Source organism: Oryza glaberrima, chromosome 8, assembly GCF_000147395.1.
Source record: "Oryza glaberrima chromosome 8, OglaRS2, whole genome shotgun sequence".
NCBI classification, from domain to species: Eukaryota; Viridiplantae; Streptophyta; class Magnoliopsida; order Poales; family Poaceae; genus Oryza; species Oryza glaberrima.
This window is the reverse complement of record NC_068333.1, coordinates 3470620-3491012: the sequence shown is the minus strand read 5'-3', so window position 1 is coordinate 3491012 and position 20393 is coordinate 3470620. Positions and strand designations below refer to the sequence as shown.

At 41.3% G+C, this 20393-nt stretch overlaps 4 protein-coding genes across 4 annotated transcripts; 2 read left to right on the top strand and 2 right to left on the bottom strand.

Moving 5' to 3' along the window:
• The first annotated feature begins 3797 nt into the window (after positions 1 to 3797).
• Positions 3798 to 4964, top strand: LOC127782043 (uncharacterized). The gene has a single exon (XM_052309116.1). The coding sequence runs from the start codon at positions 3798 to 3800 to the stop codon at positions 4962 to 4964; it is 1167 nt and encodes a 388-aa protein (XP_052165076.1).
• A 3361-nt stretch (positions 4965 to 8325) lies between these two features.
• Positions 8326 to 10728, bottom strand: LOC127782042 (mevalonate kinase-like). The gene is made up of 4 exons (XM_052309115.1): positions 10376 to 10728; positions 9776 to 10041; positions 9043 to 9456; positions 8326 to 8465 (listed from the first exon to the last, which is right to left on the bottom strand). Exons 1-4 carry the CDS (start codon positions 10726 to 10728, stop codon positions 8326 to 8328), a joined length of 1173 nt encoding a protein of 390 aa, XP_052165075.1.
• Positions 10729 to 13204: 2476 nt separating this feature from the next.
• On the top strand, positions 13205 to 15866 carry LOC127782359 (AP2-like ethylene-responsive transcription factor AIL1). Its single transcript, XM_052309531.1, has 8 exons — positions 13205 to 13550; positions 13645 to 13727; positions 14626 to 14638; positions 14724 to 14814; positions 14892 to 14965; positions 15052 to 15102; positions 15278 to 15360; positions 15461 to 15866. The coding sequence occupies exons 1-8, from the start codon at positions 13300 to 13302 to the stop codon at positions 15643 to 15645; spliced, it is 831 nt and encodes a 276-aa protein (XP_052165491.1). The 5' UTR covers positions 13205 to 13299; the 3' UTR covers positions 15646 to 15866.
• Positions 15867 to 16255: 389 nt separating this feature from the next.
• On the bottom strand, positions 16256 to 19541 carry LOC127782358 (uncharacterized). Its single transcript, XM_052309530.1, has 10 exons — positions 19304 to 19541; positions 18970 to 19130; positions 18805 to 18869; positions 18596 to 18636; positions 18049 to 18137; positions 17850 to 17963; positions 17662 to 17739; positions 17381 to 17446; positions 16855 to 16935; positions 16256 to 16766 (listed from the first exon to the last, which is right to left on the bottom strand). The coding sequence occupies exons 1-10, from the start codon at positions 19452 to 19454 to the stop codon at positions 16641 to 16643; spliced, it is 972 nt and encodes a 323-aa protein (XP_052165490.1). The 5' UTR covers positions 19455 to 19541; the 3' UTR covers positions 16256 to 16640.
• Between the last annotated feature and the right edge of the window lie 852 nt (positions 19542 to 20393).

Sequence of the window (20393 nt, the reverse complement as noted above, 5' to 3'; positions counted from 1 at the left end):
CAAGTAAATCATGTGCGATTTTTGTTTTTTAGGAAGAAGGGAGACAACGACTGACATAGGAGAGATGGGGAAGGGAGGTAGTGTACAAGGTGGTCGAGATAAGGATAGAGCGAGGAGGTGCAATGCTCATGTGGAGGGATGAGTGGATTACAAGGAGAGGGGAAGGGAGAGAGTGGTTAGAGTTTATAAGTGCTATACATGTCTTGGAATTATAATGATTGTCTAAAAATAATAGACAACCCCGACCTGTTATCATCTTATCCATCATTTGAGAGTAATATTAGAAATGAGCTATTGAGCCCCTACACCACAACATGTGTTGTGGTATGTCAGTAAAAAAAAATTGTTTGATAAGAAACCTTTAGCCAAGTGCGTGAATTTTCAAATGCATCCAAAAAAGGTTAGTAACTAATTGAAAAATCACCTTTGCAAATCAATAGAGCATACGAAATAGTGGACTATTGTGTAGCATCTCTAACAAAATATCTATTTATTCTCCATACATAATTCCTAAAATTGGAGTTTATCTTTTCCACAACTGAGTAATACAACTTTAATCCTCAGAATACATATCCCATATTTATTTTAAGAAATACCATATAAACCTCGCTAGGTTAGCCCTATGCCTTAAAAGAATGTAATTTGGTTATAATTAGCAAAAAAAAGTCAAATGTGAGTTAATCATCTTGACATCATGGGGCCTAGTCGTTTGATCTCAAATGTCCAACCTCCCCATTCCCAGAATTATTTTATTTCCTACAATAAACTCTTGCAATATTTTCTCATACTAGCATAATACCCATACTCACTGGCGGTGGTGTGGTGCCAATGATGATCCCAGCTCTAGCAAGCATATCGAATTAGGCCATTGGGATTTGGGGCTGGGGCAGAGATGGGAAGGGGGAGGGTGAAGGAGTCAACTTTAGAGGGAGTAATTAGGCAAAGTTTGTACTGATGGTTGATCCAACGGTATGAGCCTTTGAAGAGGGGAGAGGAAATGGGGCAAGGAAATCATGAGGGATTTGAGGAAGAAGGGAGACGACAACGGCCATGCAAGGTGAGATATGGAATGGAGGTGGTTCTCAAGGTGGTCGAGATAGAGAGGGAGCAACAGCGAGCAACGCTCATGTCAGGGATGAATGGATTACAAGGAGATAGAGAGGGGGGGGGGAGGACAGGGAGGGAGTTCAGGGTTTATAAGTGTTATACATATCTTGGAACAATAATAATGATAATGACAGTAAAGAAATGAACATATATAACTAGTTGATGGATAAATACACAACCCCGATTCGTTATCGTCTTATCCATCATTTGAGACCAATGTTGGAAACGAGGTATTGAGCCCCTACACCACAACAGATGATAGGATAGGAATATTTGTAGTATGTTGGTAAAGAAAAGGATTATCGGTAATAAAGTTTTAGCCAAGTGTGTGAATTTCAAAATGTATCCAGAAAAGGTTAGAAACTAACTGAAAATCACCTTTGCAAATCAAAGGAGTATGCAAGATAGTGGAAGAGATTTTGTAGCACTTTAACTTAAATATCCATCCGTTTATTTTTTTCAAATGAGTAATACAATTTTAATACTAAGAATACATATATATCCCATATTTCTCTTAAAGATATGCCATATAAACCTCGCTACATTAGCTATGTACCTTAAAAACTATAATTTCATTTGGTTATAATTGAGACTGAAAAATATTTTATATCAAATATGAGTTCATCGTCGCTTGAGATCATGTGGCCTAGCCATGTAACCTCAAATGTCCAACCTCCCTCTTGACGGATTTTTTTTATTTTCTACAAAGAACTCATGCAATATTTTTCTCATACAAATATCCTCATATATATACAATTTTTTGCTGCATATATAATCATCTACATTTTCCTTAAATATTTAAATCAGAGCATGCTGTTGTAAAGTTTAAGCACTACTTGCAGAAGGTCTTTCTAGCTTGCTAGTTAACTACTTGAGATTTTATTTTCTAAGACAAAATTAACCAATTATTTCTCATGAATTCCCCATCCTAAGAAGAGATGGCAAAACCATGCCCGACCCAATGCCCGACATCACCCACTCAAACCTGCCCACCAGGGTTAGCGGGCAAAACTCCGTGCATGTACCCATACTTGATATGCACAGGCATGTCCGATGGGTTCCCGGTGGGTCTCATATGAATAATATCTCAATAGATAGGTAATTTAACAAAGAAAAATAAAATCAATAATTTGCCAAATTATCAATTAGCAACGTTAATTTAAATTGCATCACAAGTTATCACCAACTAGCATCACAAATTGGTCAAGGGGAAGGGGCGTGAGAATTAAGAGATGCCCAAAATCAGCTAATACATATGTATTGCGTCAGGCACGAGTTACCAGGAAAATATGTGCATATGAAGTGGAAACCTGCAAGCTCTCGTTGCATTAAAAAATGGACGCTTGAGATTTGTCTACGTCACCAAGAGTAAAAATTTTACTCCTAGTAAACTTTTTACTCATGGTTAAATCTGGGAGTAAAATTTTTACTCTGGTTGACGTGGATTTTAGATCCAACAGTAGTTTCTAAGTTTTTCACTACATATATGGTTCGCACTACATATTTTTCTGATTTACCCATGGACAACAAATAAAACCCGGTTGCTGCCCACTACATCTTCAGGTCTTGAGCAAACGTACCCACATGTAAAAAATTGCACCCGCGCCCATACCCATCGGGCTAGGTATTCGTGGATATCCAAACCCATAGGCAAAATTGTCATCCCTAATCCTTCCAAATAACTCATAGTCATCTAATCATAAATTAATTTCTTCATAAATTTCCATCACATCCCCTCTCACCACACCTACGTGGGAATTTAATTGTTCTTAAATGCCACTTACCCCCTCCGTCCCAACAAAAGACCAATCCTATGTGTCCAAATTCGTAGCTAGAAATTCATTTTTTTTGGACGTTGTAGTAGTAATTGAGCAAATAAACATGAACCAATACATATCCATTCCATGTTATTGACAGTTCATTTTCTATATCTGCCTTTTATTCTATTTTAATTTTTTTCCTTGTTATTTTTCTTTCAAAAAATGTTTTCCCCCATTGTTTTGGTCAAGGTTTTTAGTTTGTTTACAGAACATTTTATTTCAGTGGTTTAGAACAGATCAAATTTTAGAGTGTTTTTTACAAGTTTTATTCACTTTGTGTAGTAAATACTCTCACTAACATTTAATAACTTCGCTAAACAACATGCAGTTCTTTTCATTTCTCTACAATGGAATCATACAAAAATCTATCATGTAATTCTCCTCATACAGACTCTTGCTGCGCATAGTTATCTTTATTACCATTAAAAGCTTTAAATGTGAGTTTTAATACTGTAGCTATATACATAAAGCCATACTAATTTACTTTCTGTAAGCAATTTGACATCTTATTTTTCCCGCTCCTGAAAAACTCATAGTCATCAAATTATAAATTGTTTTTTTTTCTCAAAATTTTCCACGTCATCCCGTACCACTGTATAGATAGACACTACTACACTTAATCCATTTGCTAGTGAGTAATTGAGCAATTAAAACTGAACCCATTCACCCAACTCCATAATATTTACCAGCTCATTTTCCATATTTGTCTTTTATTCCATTTCAATTTCAGTTTCATTTCACAAAAAAAATATATTTAAATACCAAGCGCTCCACATCCAGTGGCTTCCAAGCTCTATATAATAGCCAACCACGCGTGCGCACGTGGCAAGCGCATGCGCACGTGCATCATCTTCTTCTCCGACTCCGGCGATGGGTTGCTCGAGCTCGAGGGACGTGCGCGGCGGCGCGGCGAAGCCACCGGCGGTGGCGGCTCCGGCGGCGGAGAGCCGGCGGCATAGCCTGCGGCCGTCGCGCACCGCCTTGGTTCTCACCTCCCTCGCCTTCTGCCGCGGCCGCCGCGACGACGCCGTGCACGCGTACTCCAGCCTGCCGCTGGAAGAGCCGCCGGCGAAGGGCGCCCATGTCTCCGTCGACTTCGACTTCCGGGCGCTCCCCGGAGAAGAGGATGCTAAGCGTGGGCTCAAGGCTGCCCTCGAGGACGCCGCGCCGGCGCGACGGTGCGCGTCTTTCAACGCGTCCTCGCCGCCGCCGGCGGCGAAGGAGGCAGAGGTGCGGGCTTTACCTGGTTTTGACCAGGGAATCATGTCCGGCCTCCGGGGCATCGTGGCGGCGGAGCCCTCGCCGTCGCCGGAGCGGGAGAATCCGACGACGCCGAAGGCGAGCGAGGAGGAGGCGGCGGCGGCGGCGTTCGACGACATGGGCACACCGGCGGCTCGCGACATCCCGGAGGTGACGGGCTTCGTGCGCGCGCGCGTCGACGAGTTCCACGAGAAGATAGAGAAGAAGAAGAAGGCGGCCAAGGCGACCGATGAAGAAGCCCTCGACGTCGCGCCGCCGCCCCCGCGGCGGCCGGAGCGCGTGACGAAGGCGTCCGCCGTGGTGGTGGTGTACTTCACCAGCCTCCGCGGCGTCCGCCGGACGTTCGAGGACGGCCGCGCCGTGCGCGCCATCCTGCGCGGCCACCGCGTGCGCGTCGACGAGCGCGACGTGTCCATGCACGCCACCTTCCGGGCGGAGCTCCGCGGCCTCCTCGGCGACGGCTTCGCCGGGCCACCACCGCTCCCGCGCGTGTTCGTCGGCAACGGCCGCCACGACCTCGGCGGCGCCGACGAAGTGCGCGCGCTCCACGAGGCCGGCGAGCTCGCCCGCGCGCTGGCCGCGGCCGGGTGCGAGCAGCACGCCGCCGACGCCGCCGCCGGCGCGTGCGCGGCCTGCGGCGACATGCGGTTCCTGCCATGCGAGACGTGCTACGGCAGCTGCAAGGTCTTCGCCGGCGACGCCGTCGCCGGCATGTTCTGGCGATGCCCGGACTGCAACGAGAACGGGCTCATCAGGTGCCCGGTCTGCTGCTACTGATAGCGACGCCCCCCTTGGTGTTCGATAGGTTTCAAGGGCGAGCTCGAGCCATAGGATGGATGGAACTCTAGTTGGATGCGCAAAGTTGGCGCGAAACAAGTTATTCGTAGGGTTTAAATTACAGTCTTTAGTCGGTAAGAGCCGAGATCTAGTGTGACGTCGACGTCAATTGGTGCGAAACAAGTTCTCTGTAGCGTTTAAATTACAGTTTTTAGTCGGTAAGAGCCGAGATCTAGTGTGATGTCGGCGTCAAGTTGGCGCGAAACAAGTTCTCTGTAGCATTTAAATTACAGTCTTTAGTCGGTAAGAGCCGAGAACTAGTCTGACGTCGACGTTAAGTTGGCGCGAAACAAGTTCTCTGTAGCGTTTAAATTACAGTCTTTAGTCGGTAAGAGCTGAGATTTAGTGTAACGCCAAGTTGGCGCAAAACTTGTTTCCTGTAGCGTTTAAATTATAGTCTTTAGTCGGTGAGAGTCAAGATTTAGTATGACGCTAGGTTGGCGGGAAATAAGTTATTTGTTGTGTTTATATCGTTGGCTTGTGTAATACCAAGTTGGCGCGAAAAAACATTACCATAATGCTTAAATTCTTATGTTTAGTCGACGAGAATAGAGTTATAGTATAATATCAAATTGGCGTTTTTATCAATTGTCTTCAGTCGTTGAGTTTCTCTAGTATTTAATGCTAACTTAATACAAAATAAGTTATTTATAGTGTTTAATTTATTGTCCTTAATTATCATTAAGAATTTGAGTTGTAGTGTAACACTAAGTTAGCATGAAAATCTTCATAGTACTTAAATTATTTGTCTTTAGCCGGTGAAAGTAGAGATTGTGCAAACTAAGTTTTTGTTGCATTTGAATTATAGTCTTTAGTCAGTAAGAGTCGATTTTTAGTGTAACGCCAAGTTAGCGTAAAAGAGAAAGTTGGTGAGAACACTCAACCGTAATGTCAAACTGGTGCGAAGCAAATTCTTCGTAGTGTTTGAACTGTTGTCTTCAATCATCGAGATCTTTGTTTCTCTAGTATTATAATGTCAAGTTAGCGTGAAACAAAAGTTATTCGCTAGTGTTTTCGTTAGTCTTTAATCATTAATATTTTAGTTATAGTGCAACACCAAGTTGGCCCAAAAATTTTCTATAATGTTACGATTATTATTTTAGTCAGTGAGAATAAACATATATTGGTTGGATTATTGTGCGAAACAAGTTTCCGTTGTGTTTGAATCATTGTCTTTATTTTGAGTATCTACCCACAATACCACATCCCAAATTGGGATGAAATGGTATTTGAATCTCTCTCTGTTGTCAATTCTTTCCATTTTCAGCATGTTTCATATATATCTAATCGTTGAAAATTATTTTTGACATTTTTCATTCTATGAAAAATAAGTTCTTCATAATGTTTAGATTATTGTTTTTAATTGTTGAGATTTGGAGATGTATCCTAACTCCAAGATGATGTGACATAAGATTTCATATTTTTCGGGTCATTGTCATTACAATCGATTTCGTTTCCGGTGGTATCGAATTGGTATACAAAAGATACTTTAATGTATCTCTGCTGTCAACTCTTCCTTCCAATTTTAACATTTCGTCATTTATTAATGCCCAAAATATAACTAGTGAAGAAGAAAATTGGCCTTTTGTTTTGAAAGCTCATAGCTCTATACAATTGCCTTTTTTAAGTAATTCTATGTGCTCTCTACCGATTGACAAACTTCGTGGCATATATAACACAAATAATAATGGAATGGACCACCTGGGCATGTCTCCATGGGAGAAATACAGTGAAAACCATATCAAATGAGCGAATACCTATAAAAACATATCTAAAAGTTCTCTAAATTAATAAAAAAATTACTAGAGATAGGTATAGGTATGAAATACACTCGCACAAAATCTCAAGTACAAATTCAACTTCATTTTGGAGAAAAAAAAAGAGGATATATTTCAGGTGAATATTGTCATGTTACTATTCACCTGAAATTTGTGTTTTTTGTTACTGTCAAATAAAGTTGAGTTTATACTTAAGATTTTGTGAGAATATATTTTATGCACCTATCTCTAGTAATACAGGTTTTCATTTATTTGATAGTTTTTACCGGATATGTCCCTGTCTAACAGCCTTATGCCCTTATACACACTTTGCAGAGAACTTCAATATATATATGGATAAAGAGTACAACTTAATATATCTCTTTCGAAGAAAGCGAGACGTATATGAAAAGAGAAAAGCTATACGTAGGAGAGAATATTGAAGCTTCATATAACATACTTGCTGAAAAATAGTCGATTTGTTCATTTATTTCATCTTCTGAACGCGTGCATGCATGCCATGTCAGAAACTTTCCTTCAAGAGTGTTATCACATATTCATATGGAAAAAATGTTTGTTGTCATGGTTGAATAATGTTTGGTTTAATTCAATCTTTGTCTTGTTTATAGAGTTCGATGACAGCTACTCCCTTCATAAAAAAAATCAACATATCCCTCCTAATACAATGAATCTACAATGAATCTAGACAGAATGTTGTGCATATTCATTGTACTAGAAGGGGTCATAATCCTTACTTAGGTTGAGTAATTTTTTTTTGACGGAGGAAGTATGATTTTAAATTAGGGGCCGTTTACGCTTTTGATCCTATTTAAAAGTGTATCTATCGATTTGGCCATACTTTTTTAAGTTTGCTTATTTGATCTTCCTTTTCAAAAAAGAAGGGAAAATAACACGATTTAAGTCGGCTTTTTTAAGTTAGGTTTGACCCTATTATGTGAAGACAATGTAACGATGTTAACTTAAAGAAAAAAAACACCATTTACGCCCTTTGCTCATTTGATAATAATTCTCAATGGTTCTTGTTTCAACATAATCCATGTTGATAAGTCATAATGATAATCTCACTCATTGATTTTTTTTTAAGAAAACAAACAAATCCAGCATATAACTGGTATTGGTACTATTCACGCCTGAATTTATCTATTTCGTTTCTCAGTATGTAAATGAAATTTGAATATAATTTTTGATAAAGGGGTAGATGTTACTATCCTACATTGACAAAATTTTTTTTGAATTTTCCGTAACCATTTCAATTAAATTAGAGAGAAGTTACACGAGAGGATGTCCTCTCGAGAGATAGAATCCACTACCCTGATCACCAAACGCAACAGGGAAATGGTTTATTCATGCAACAGTTGCATCAGCAAAAGAGTTGTATTTGATACAAGACCCAAGAGCAATCATGCAACGGTAGGATTATTTGATACAGGGGCTACAATAAGGACATAACTAATGATTAATCTAGAAGAAACAATGTGAAGAACAAAGTCTTAGAACGTTGACTAATCCATAACTACAAAATATTATACAACATCTCCATTAAAACAGGAGCAGCCTCCTTGGCAAACTTGAAAACCCTGTCCACCAACCTCAACTATAAAACAGCGAAAACTTTGCGACTCCAGCTCTGCAATGACTTTCTCCAGAACTAAGTTGGATAGCACTGTCATTCATGTTAAGGAAACATCATGCATCACTAAAAGATGGGCATCAATCCCATAGTTGAGGAGTCACAGAGCTTAATGTTAGCATGTTAACAACTCTGCAGAAGCTACAGTAAAAATCTAATAAGCATTCTTAAACCAGAACAAGGGCATTGAACGTAGTAAATATGCATAGCTAGCAGCACTAAGCACCAATTAGTGAATATATATCAGAACCCAAATATGAAGAAATTGAGAATATTTAGATTGTAAAGTAATATGAGAATATTTAGATTGCAATGTGTCATTTCTGTTCCTCTACAGTATATGACATTTCATAACAATGTATATTGATTTGATCCATAGCAATTTCAGAATCACTCAACATGAAAATAACAGTTGAGTGTTTCTTTTGTAGACATTATTGTAGTTCTGAAATTTAACTTGCCAAATTCAAAACCACTAAATGCCCAAAAGAATAGAAGTTGTCGAAAGTTGAGTTATTAGATATAAAATCATATATAGGTGGCTTGGCATTTTCACAATAGAAGAAGTCATGAAGGAAAGTCTGCAAAATGTTAGGCATAAAAAGGATACGAGTTGGTATCAGGGTCAAAACACAACCACCGCCTCCGGCTCCTGTTAACTTGGAGACCAAGTTGAATTTCAATGTTGTCCGCAGTACAGTTTCTATCGAAGAATGGCTAACACCCATGCACTGGAGCAAACCTTGGTTCATCTCCATGAGTTCCGCCAGCTTTTCCTCCTTTGAGGTGATAGCTATCTCATCATTAGCTGCTAACTCGACAAGGCTTGAAACCTCTTCACTAATGGAGTTCACTGCGTGGAATACAGAAGCCATAGCATCTGAATGCCTGGAGGCTCTTTCAAACACACCCGCAACCAGGGCCTTTGTATTCCTACCAACTCTTGTATCCGTAATGAGCATTTTGATTGGGTTGCGAGATTTAAGGTTTGTCAATTCCCCTTTCTTGAATTTGATCATGCTTCCTAACAATCAGGAACATATTTAATTAGTACTCCTATATGCAAAACCAAGGAAAATGAATAAAAAGGGAAGAAAGTTTAGATTCCTGGAAATAACTGGAACTAGCACAAAATGCAGAAGAGTTCCATGGCTGGATACCTAAACTTAACACGGTAATGAATCTAAAATAGGATGCATCACTTCATTTGACGACTGTAACATTAATCTCTGTATTTGCATCATCTCATTCATTCAAATAGGTGTGACTTCAATGTACAACAAAAGTGCCATCTACTAGTACTAAATAGAAAGACTTTCTATGAAAGAGAGAGGAGAGCATACCAAAAGTGCTCACAGTGTTGTCGATGCCAGAAGGCTTGCCATGGATAATCTTCTCCCCCTGGAAAGCCCACTGGTTAACCAGCTCAAGATCGTCCTTCCCGACCAACTCCCACCCCGTGCCCTTGCTGCTGATGCCGCCGACTGCAGCAACCATGCCAGCGGCTGTCAGCAACGCCCCTGACATCGACACGCAGAAGGCGGCTGACGACCCGAGCCCCGATCCCATGGGCAGGTCCGAGCTCACCGTCACCTTCCCAGGTCTACACCTATAATGCAGCCCAAAATCCTCCATACCCATTAGAGCAGGTACAATAACAGACTATAAGCCAGCTATAAACATATTTTAAGGAGATAAGATAGGAGAGAGAAGAGCAGCGGGCTACAGAAGCATGGACTCCAAGACGCAATGTGTGTATGATAGGTGGGACCAGGTATTAATAGTGTGGTATATGTTTCTAGACAACTATTGTATGAATTGGCTATTAGATTGACTATAGATGATTTGGAGCTAGTAGTTGGCTATACTATTAAACTTGCTCTTAGGTGTCATGATTACGACAAGGGCTGGTTTCAGGAAAGAGGCAGAGCGAGCAAACCAACCCCAAGATGGAGGTGTAGAGGAAGAGGAAGGCGGAGAGACCGGCGGAGAGCCAGACCTTGGCCTCGGGGATCTCGTGCTCCTCCAAGAGCCTAGCGATGGAGGCCATCCGGTCCGGGGAGCACGGCCTCGCCTCCTGTGCCCCCGCCACCTCCTCTGTCAGCAGCGCCTCGTGGAGGCGTGCGCACGGCCATGAGAAGGTGAGGCCGTGGTCCCTGAGATCCAACTCCAACACAGCGGCGCCCGCCTCATCGTCAGCAAGGGGCAGGAGGCGGAGGGAGCAGCGCGTGTAGAGGTCGATGGCAGCGGCTACGGCGGCTGAGCCATGGACGACAGCGTGCTCGCAAACCTCCATTTTGGTGATCTGACGAACCCTTCCTGCTCATGTTGAATCAAATTGATCAATCCTGATGTATGTGATCTCTTATTAAACTGGGATTCGATATTACCAAACTAAGTTTGGTACTCCAAGCAACAACAATCCAAAAGCAGCTGCTTTTAATCCCCCTAGGTACAGTCCTTCTAACTCACTTTGAGCTCTCGGGTTTTAGGGCCTGCACAATGCAAACCACACTGATAAGTATCCCTATATACTATTGGCACGTATGGGCCATACCACCCATAATGAAAGCTACACTTTGGTGTTTTTGTGCTCCAGCTTTTGATTATTTGTGTGTCAGTACTACAAATATTGAGATCACATCATACATCAGGCGAAACTATTTATGAAATTTAAACCCCTCTACTGAGTCAGAAACCAAAAATTCCATGGGCCGATATCATGAATCACATTTAACAGCTGTTCCTTCAGTCACCAACCTATCGATGGGCCTATATCATCAAGGATCACCTCCTCTTCCGTGATATAATGAAATGCATGTTCTTGAATATATATATAGTACCTTCGTATCATCCTTGCTTCGTAAGAAAACCTTTATTGTGTTTCTGTTTAGTATATGCACCTGAAAGTGTCCACAATACATAGTGGATAGAAGAACAACGTCAATTTAATTTCTAGGCAGAAACAAGGGATATCAAAAAGGAACTGAGAGAGATAAAACTTTGAGGAAATAATGCAAATGTGAAGACAGTTCTCAAAATTGCTTGTAAAGGAGGTAAGGGCTTTAAAAAAAACCAAGCCTGGGACTCCTGGAGCCCTGGACTTGTTGGTTCGTTGCCTACAATCTTGAACTAGAGCAAGCACATGGGTTCCATTAACTTCCATCTATTGGACCAATACAATCCTAATTGACATGAAAAATGTTAGGATAGGTTGTGGGAAAAAAAAGGTCATTTGTGGAAAATTTTTGTTTTACCTTAAAATATGGGTTGAATCTTCTGTTACCAAGAAATTTTCAAGGAATATTAGTTGAAGGTGATTTGATCAAATCATTTCTCAGCTCACCAACAGCATACAAGACCTCTCCGAAGTACCTACTGATTGTCTCAGTTGACCTTCTAAAAACGGGTTGCAAAGCCGTTGCAAAGCCCTACATCTAACATTGTGGCCTACAACTAGAAGGAACATGGCAACCTGTTCCTCCACCTAAGCTGGGAATAGAGTCCCACAGTAGCTCTCTTTGGCACAACAAGTGACACGGCCGAAAAAGTGATGCCTTCCTCATTCTAAGCCGATTCACACAATTTGTATCATTTGAATCACAGATGAAAACGCAGGTTGGTCTGTCTAATTAAGTCCCTTTCCATCAATGGGCCATAGGAAATCCTCGGGGTGCGTTGCCTAGCCCTCCTCGTAATGAAAATCATATAGGCACAAATTGTATCAAAAACTAAACCAACAGCTTTAGCCATTAGGATCTGACGTATGCGACGTATGTCTTTCCATCTATGCAAATAGCAAATTTATAATGCATCAAAACATGGAATGCAACAAGCACAAACATATACCATACATCCAACCACAAGAGACGACAGATCCGACACATACTCAGACCTACAAACTTAAAAAAGAACAAGAACTAGCAAAATATATAATCACATAATAATATACTCCTACTGAACAAACATGAAGCAAGAAAAACATCCACAGGAGACCAAACCACCCAACTAAAACAACATCATTTCCTCTATCAGATCTGGACAATTAACATGCATTACTCCACCTAAATCAGACCTATAAGAAGGGGATTGGGAGTTTACACGAGGGAATTGATAGTGAGATTAAGATGGGAATTTGATTTTTCATGCCAGTCTCTTGTTTGGTAGAGGTGGTGGAAATTGAGAGGGAGTTTAGTTGGAGATTAGGTCATTGATGAAAACGAATGGCTGAGATTTGTTTAGGCGAAGTAAAGGAGGAATTCCCTCCCAATTACCTGCCCCTACCCAGGTATTGAAAAGGAGGGAGTTCATTCCTCAATTCCCCATCCCCATCCCACCAAAATTCTCATTTCCCAACCAAACAAAACAGTTAATAGCCTCATCCCTCTAGACTCTCAATCCCTCTTAAAAACTCCCTCCAACCAAACAGGATCTAAAAACTAAAAAGGCAAGAACAAAAATACTGAAAAAACGGTCAAAGAATGAAGCTGCAGGGGGTGAGATGGCCTTACCTCAGACTCAGAGCTCGCCGACCGGCGTTGAGGCGATGAAATGCGGGAGGAAGGACTCTCGCCGGCGACGAAAGCTCCCACGACGGCGCACACAAGGAGCCCCCAAACCCTAGGCCTTTTCTCCCAAACTAGGCCCAATACACGGCCCATATGGAGATGGAGCCCACAAGGTTGGCCCAGAGCTCTCGCGAACGTGCGGGCCCGTGTGGGCTGATCCAAATTAGGCCCATGCAGCTCGTCGCATCCGAGTCCTCTCCAAGCTCCGTCTTCTAGGGTTTGCGCCGCGACAAGCTCTCGAAGATTTCGCCGAGGAGAAATCCAAGAAGAAGAAGAAGAAGAAGATTCACCTCGTGGCGATGGCCACCGTGCAACCCGCCGCCTCGGACCCCGCGCCTCCTCCTCCTCCGGAGACGGAGGAGCAGCCGGCCGCGGCGGGGGGCGAGGAGATCGCGGCGCTCGACGAGCAGCTGGCCGTCGCGGACGGCGGCGGGGATGATGGGAAAGCGGCTGCGGCGGCGGAGGGAGGAGGAGGAGGAGGGAAGCTGGTGGCGGAGACCATGCGCAAGTACGCCGCGCCGCGGTCGTCGCGGTACCACGGCGTCACGAGGTTTTGGGAGCTCTCTCTTCGGAATTCTAGCTCCCTCAATTTTTTTTTCTGTTTTTTGGCTTGATTGGGTTTGGAATTTTTGGATTGGCTGCAGGTTGAAGTGGAGCGGCAAGTTCGAGGCGCACCTCTGGGACAACAGCAGCCAGGTCGAGGGCCGCAAGCGCAAGGGGAAGCATGGTATGTGATGCGCCTGATGATCCTAGCTAAGCTCGCTGCAAGCAAGATCTCTCATCCTTGTTGGTATCACTATGTAGCCATTGAAATTAGCTCTGGTTTAGTTTAGTTCAGTTTGGAAAGTGCCGAGATGGTGCACGCCTGATGATCCTAGCTAAGCTCACTGCAAGCAAAATCTCTCATCCTTGTTGGTGTCACTGTGTAGCCATGAAATTAGCACTGGTTTAGTTTAGTTTAGTTTAGTTTGGAAAGTGCCGAGATGGTACACGCTCGCTTGGTAGCTATGCGAAACAGCTGTGAGTTATTCCAATTACATTTCGTATCATCACAGATTTTTAGCTAGAGGCTTGACAACAGGTGGTTGTTGATAGCCGTATGCAATTTATTTGTTGCAGGGTGCACATATGGATATATTTAATAGTTGAATTCAATGAAGCGACTTGTAAAATGTGGTTTCGTAATTTTAATTTACTTTAAGGATTAATGTGATGCTTGAATTTGTGAAATGTGCATTTCGATATGGAAAGTAAGGAGCATGTAGCCCTTGGATTTAGAGGATTGTTGATTAATTATTTATGTAAGGAAGTATATCTGTTTTTCTTCTTAGGAGGTAGGGATAGCATTGGACAGCTACATTCAATCATTAGCTTCTTCCTCCAAGCTCTGGGCATTGAATTTGTTAGATGACCATGGCTCATCCTATAAGCTCTGGGCATTGAATTTGTTAAATGACCATGGTGAGAATAGGTCAAGGATAAGGGAACAATACAGAGATAGTCATTGCTATGAAAGACTATCACTTCCTTATGCTTCACTTTCCCTTCATAATTTCTTTCTTACCTGATTCTTCTTTGGATTTTGTGCATGGGGAATCTGGCACCTTTGGCTACTGGTGATTCAGTGTACCTAGGCAAGTGGTAATTGCAGAATGAATTCATTTGAAGCATAAATTTAGCTTACTTATAATTTAATTAACTTCATATTTGGCATTACAGGAAGCTATGTTACTGAAGAGAATGCTGCAAGGGCACATGACCTTGCAGCCCTTAAATATTGGGGTGCAGGGCCAAACACCAAACTTAACTTCAATGTAAGAACTGTCTGTTTCTTTGTGATATTCTGGGACCTGTTATTTTTTGGCATTAAGAGCTTTTATTTCTATACCAGGTTTCTGATTATGAGAAAGAAATCGAGAGGATGAAGACCATGTCCCAAGATGAATTTGTGGTGTACATAAGAAGGTCAGTGATAAATTTGAGTGATTACTATATGACACCGTTGTGTTATGATTGTTTTAACTTTTAACTGTTCTGCGTGTTTATTACAGGCAGAGCAGCTGTTTTTCAAGAGGAACTTCATCATATAGGGGTGTAACAAGGTGCTATTCTCTGCATTGCTAGAATAAGCCCATAATTATCTGGTCAAATGAATTAAATCATTGTTTACTTATCCCTTTTGCTCCAGTTGAAAGAAAACGATTTGTGAATCATGTTAAACAAAGTATTCTGAATATTCTATTTCAATTTTGCAACTTAATCCCTTGGACTAAACAGGCGAAAGGATGGTAGATGGCAAGCACGGATTGGTAGGATTGGAGAAAGTAGAGACACCAAAGACATCTATCTTGGTACCTTTGGTGAGTGACCTAAATTTGTCCTCATTTATCTTTTGTGACTTGAAATATTGTGGAAAGTGAACTTGTTTGAAGCAAATCAGTCACTGAGCTTAATTTGCAGAAACGGAGATAGAGGCAGCTGAAGCTTATGACCTAGCTGCCATCGAGCTTCGTGGTGCCCATGCTGTGACCAACTTTGATATTAGTAACTACTGTGAAGATGGTTTGAAAAAATTAGAAGCCTCATCAGAGGTTCCAAAGCTACTAGAGGGTCCATCGAAGGCTGCGAAGCTCGCTGGACGATAGATAAAAGAATACAACTTGTAAATTGTTTTTTGTTTTATTTATTTTCTTTTTAACACCAAGTTGGCCCTTTTTAGTTTTCCCGTGCTTGTATGTGTTTTTCGAGATATTCTTATCTGCCGTGTTGTCATGCTGGTGTTTACCAGCTCCAGAGATAGGACCATGTGATGTTGGGGGTATTCGGTTGATATTACTCTTTGGCATAATGATAGCTAGGCTTGTTACCTTCTCTGTGTTTGCTATATAGGTTTAGCACAGCTGCTGCCTGCTGGTGCTGCCTCATGTCCGATGTCTACGATGCTACATTGAAATGTAGGAATTTCGCAGACAAAGGAGAAGTTCAGTTCTCATATGAAGTCTTGTTAACCTGATTGAGATCATGGGCGTCATGTTGTTTTTGAGATCCAACAATTGTGAAAGTTCGTTTTTTAACTACCATTGTGAGTCCAGGTTGACACGGATTTACGTATTCAAGATTTTGTGAATGCTGCATTTGAGAATGCATAATCTCAACTAAAAGTTCAAATCCTAAGAGGCTGTAATTCGTGGTAGTAGGTCCCAATGGTATGGAGAAATTTGTGTATCCCTACACCTGAAGAATAACATCTGTATATAAAGTGAAGACTCGTCTTCCTGAATGGCCTTTCTTCCCCTAAAAATGTACAGCAAATTTTGGAGTTTCTATTGGTACACTGTCTCCATATGCTAGAAAATGGAGCATAAATAGACACAAAAAATTAGAGAACATCACAGGTACAACACAATGTGGCATACCTTCACAGCGAAAGAAATTACATACATATGGTTGCATACGATTTTCTGCACAAGTATGTGTTGCAATCTGTCATCACTTTGTCGCATTCCCAGTCGCCCAACACATCTATTGTATAGCTCGGCAGATCAAATGACGGCGTGGATGATGTTTTAGGTGAGCCATTCAAACAACATTACCCTTGGGTGCTCCAAGTATATTGCACTGTTCCCGTCGGTAATTCTCTCTATATTTTTCCATTGCCTTGACCTTCTTTGCAACCGAATTGGAGCCTCCGTACCTTCATCTTTCCGTTCAATGCCAGCGCAAGTACATCATACTCTTCTACAAACCATAGCTCTTTTACCGTGGCCTGAATAGCGGTTGACATATACATATTTAGTTCATGCATAAAGGTAGTTGCAAATATAGTGCTTGGTAAACAAATCAGGAACTCTTACCTGGAAGCCACGGATTTTTGAATTAACCTGTGCAACCAGGTCATGGAAGAACTTGACATGATCAAGAGACTGTGCATTACCCTACAACAAAGAATAGCAAGCATACCAAGCAATGCCACATGAGATAGAATGAATAATTAAAAAACAAAGAACATAATACACTAGAGTAGCAGACAATTTTTGAGATACCAAACAAGTGTAAATGCAGAAAACATGTTTACAATAAGTATAAATCTTGTTTGAGTTTAAACATCAGCTTATGGCTGCCTTGCTTTTTGGAAAGTAGTTGGCCATGTATGTTTTCAGTAAACAAAATATTCTTGAAGTGGTTGATAATCAGTTGAAACTCAAAGTATTATATCCACTGTAATGCATAATGCAGCAAGATATTATATCTGCTTTTTATGGGCATCTTGCACAAGATAGGCAACAGTTTGAATGAAAAGAGAAGACAACTTTCTAGTGTCTAAAAGGGAAATTAATATTAAAAGTAACAAATTAGAACTCAGATTTCCATGCGGGCTACCTCTTGTGGGAGCTTTGGATGTCCCAGAATACGTGCCAAAGAGGTGTGAAGCATAACAGGATCATACTGCCAAAAGTGAAAAAGAACACCTTACTAACAGATTCATAGAAAATGTAGGATAGGTCAATAACAACCAGCAATCAATAATTGTATTCTGCAGTAGCCAGTAGGTCCTGAATTTCGAACTTCCTAGACTCTGAACATTAAATTCAGTGCAGAAATGAATTCTCTATTTGGTCCAGAAAGTGAAATTTCAAATAATTTATTTGAGTTGCTCTTACAAGCTGCTTTTGGGGTGCACGAGGAAGAGCTTCTCTCAATCTTGAGCGGATATCAGCGGGATCAGTACCAGATTCAACCTAAAAACAGCAAAAAGGAAAAATACCAGTTCAGTCTGAAACTCTGCATACTAGAGGATGTTCGCTGAAATTAGCGTACAATAGAATAAGGTGTTTTTAAAGGCCCACACCTGCCACAGGCCAAGAAGCACTCCAGTTGATGTCAAAACCACTTGATCCAAGATAATTTTAAGTGGACAAACATCGTCGGTGACTCTTTTTACAGCATCCACTTCAGCTTCAATCTCAACAGTATTACACACAGATACATCAGTAAAAACTTGTATTGCATTTTCATGAACATCATACTCAGCCAGGGTATGCTTTTACCTCATCTTCAGTTGCTACAATTGGTTCCAGGTGATGCGATGTGTGAAACATACTGAAGTGGTAGATGCTCATATTTTGGAACCAGATAGCTGGCAAAAGAGATCAACCAAGCTATATAAAACCTCACCATGATAATCCAAGCACAGTTTCAAGTGTTAAGAAACCGAGAAATCAAGAAAAAGCAGGCAATTCAGAAACAGAACAGCTTCACATCACAAATGCATGATCAAGCTTTCTTTAATATTGGACAATTCAGCAAGGGTATAAATTCAGGCTTTTAAAAAGCACAGCTTTGGGTTACAGTCTTTCAGATAAACGAAGAAGCAACAGAAATGGTCAAGTTCTTCAGCAAAGATGCAGCTTTAGATACGAAAGATTAACCAAGCAATCTATAGCAGCAAGCAATTGAACCGATAGTTCTTCTTTAGACACATGAGTAATACCAGCGGATATTTTAACTGAATACACTGAACATAGATTAGGACGACTGCAGTCACTCATGTAATTCAATAATATTATGTTGCAGAGCTAGTAAGCAAAACCTCACCTTGATTAAAATAAGGAAGAAACACTTCCTTCACAGCCTTCCTGCAATCACAAGAATAATCAATACACCAATATTCTGTCCTCACTTCCCAAAACATAACAAGAAAACTACACTACCAGCTCTGTCCTGCTACTACAGCTAAATTAAAATCGATTTCAGCAACAATTCAATTCACACAACAGGAGCGCGGATAAAACTTCAATACATACGATATCACGGAAGCAAACTCAGGATCCAGGTAGAGCACATTCGCGCGCACCGGCGGGTTGGCAGCCTGACAAGAAAAAAAAAAAGAAGAAAAGATTGTGACATTTCAGCGATGCCAATCACTACAGTGGAGAGCAAATAACTATAGCTATTTTGCAGAAAATAACCTTGAGCCTGGGCACGACGGCGCCGTCCCTGGTGTCGAAGAGCTCCGACAGCGTGAGCGACTGCGACGTCTCGCCGCCGTCCAAGAACGCCGCGCCGCGCTCGTCGAGGTCCCTCGCCATCCTCCCGTACAGCTCCGCCCGCCGCGACGACACGGAGCCACCTGAAAGTGAAACAAAAAAAAAACATAACAGATCAAAAAAAAATCCACAAATAAAAGAACAAACTTGTTTGACTCAAACAAAAATCGACAAGAGGTAGAATCGAAGGGGCAAGAAGATGACGAATTGGGAAAAGAAAAAAGGGAGGTGATGTGAGATTGATTGAGTGTTATACCTGGGATTGTGGGAGGGAAGGAGCCCATGGGAGGGCGGCGGAGGAGGAGGAGGAGGAGGAAGAGAAGGAGGGACGCCGGGAGGAAGCAGGCGGCGGTGGTGGCCGGAGATCTGAGGCGGGTGGAGCAGCTCGGGGGCTTGGTGGCCGCCATCGAAGGTGCCGGTACGCCGTACGCGTGTGACGACGATGGCACGTCTTCCTTCTTCTTCAGGGTCCAGCGTTAATCGTCGTCGGTCCTGTTTACTGGGACTTTCCAGAGAGAAAAAAATCTTCATTTCTTAATGCCACGTTTCGTGCAAAACAAATGTTTGTGGTCAGATACATATGTAGAATATACAGGCTATAAGAAGATTAGGGATAAAATATTGGATCCGACGGCTACCTACGTGTAAACGCGATGCGTGCTACAGAAGTAGGGGATGGAAAGAGGATGTGCCCACTTATAAGCTGTTTGTTAGCTGGTAGTTACCCAATAATCTAAAATAAACATCTTTAGAGTGGATTACTATATTATAGTAATCTTACTTATAAATTATAATAATCTATCATAATAAGCTATCTGTTTGTTTCAACTTATTTCTAATAATCTAGATTATAATAATTATAAGCTGAATCAAATAGCTGTATGTTTGTTTCAGCTTATTTCTAATAATCTAGATTATAATAATTCTAAGCTGAATCAAATAGGACCTTAGGTTAGTAGAAATATGATTGACGAATTGACGAGGGAGAAATTGATAAGTACTTATAGACCTATAAAATTTATATTGTTGTTTATATGTGAAACTTATATTGTTGTTGTCTATAAGGAATAATATTGCTGAATTATTTTTTTCAAGGAGATATAGATGAACATGTGGGCTACAACTTCAAATTTTTAAGCTTGAGACAAAGTCAGGTGTCTTTTTACACGAGTACACGACTCTGTATGATCATTGATTTATAACATTAGCAGCAGTTCAATAATTACAACTTTGTAAAAGTTAGTAACTGAGTGAGAGAAGTAAGATTGAATAATCTATTTTTGTTGTTAAATACAAGGATATTGATAACGATACTATCACTTGTCCTTTATATTTGTGTATGGAGC

Bases quoted from the DNA above. Each gene is read 5' to 3' on its own strand.
- LOC127782043 (XM_052309116.1), top strand. From the start codon at position 3,798: ATGGGTTGCTCGAGCTCGAGGGACGTGCGCGGCGGCGCGGCGAAGCCA.
- LOC127782042 (XM_052309115.1), bottom strand. From the start codon at position 10,728: ATGGAGGTTTGCGAGCACGCTGTCGTCCATGGCTCAGCCGCCGTAGCC. The intron at 10,042-10,375 runs GTTGGTTTGCTC...GCTGCATTATAG, and splicing joins CTCTACACCTCCATCTTGGG to GTGTAGACCTGGGAAGGTGA. The intron at 8,466-9,042 runs GTATCCTTTTTA...CATGAATGACAG, and splicing joins TTTGACCCTGATACCAACTC to TGCTATCCAACTTAGTTCTG.
- LOC127782359 (XM_052309531.1), top strand. From the start codon at position 13,300: ATGGCCACCGTGCAACCCGCCGCCTCGGACCCCGCGCCTCCTCCTCCT. The intron at 14,966-15,051 runs GTCAGTGATAAA...TGTTTATTACAG, and splicing joins TTTGTGGTGTACATAAGAAG to GCAGAGCAGCTGTTTTTCAA. The intron at 15,361-15,460 runs GTGAGTGACCTA...CTTAATTTGCAG, and splicing joins CATCTATCTTGGTACCTTTG to AAACGGAGATAGAGGCAGCT.
- LOC127782358 (XM_052309530.1), bottom strand. From the start codon at position 19,454: ATGGCGGCCACCAAGCCCCCGAGCTGCTCCACCCGCCTCAGATCTCCG. The intron at 19,131-19,303 runs GTATAACACTCA...TTTCACTTTCAG, and splicing joins CTTCCCTCCCACAATCCCAG to GTGGCTCCGTGTCGTCGCGG. The intron at 17,447-17,661 runs GTAAGAGCAACT...CACTTTTGGCAG, and splicing joins GTGCACCCCAAAAGCAGCTT to TATGATCCTGTTATGCTTCA.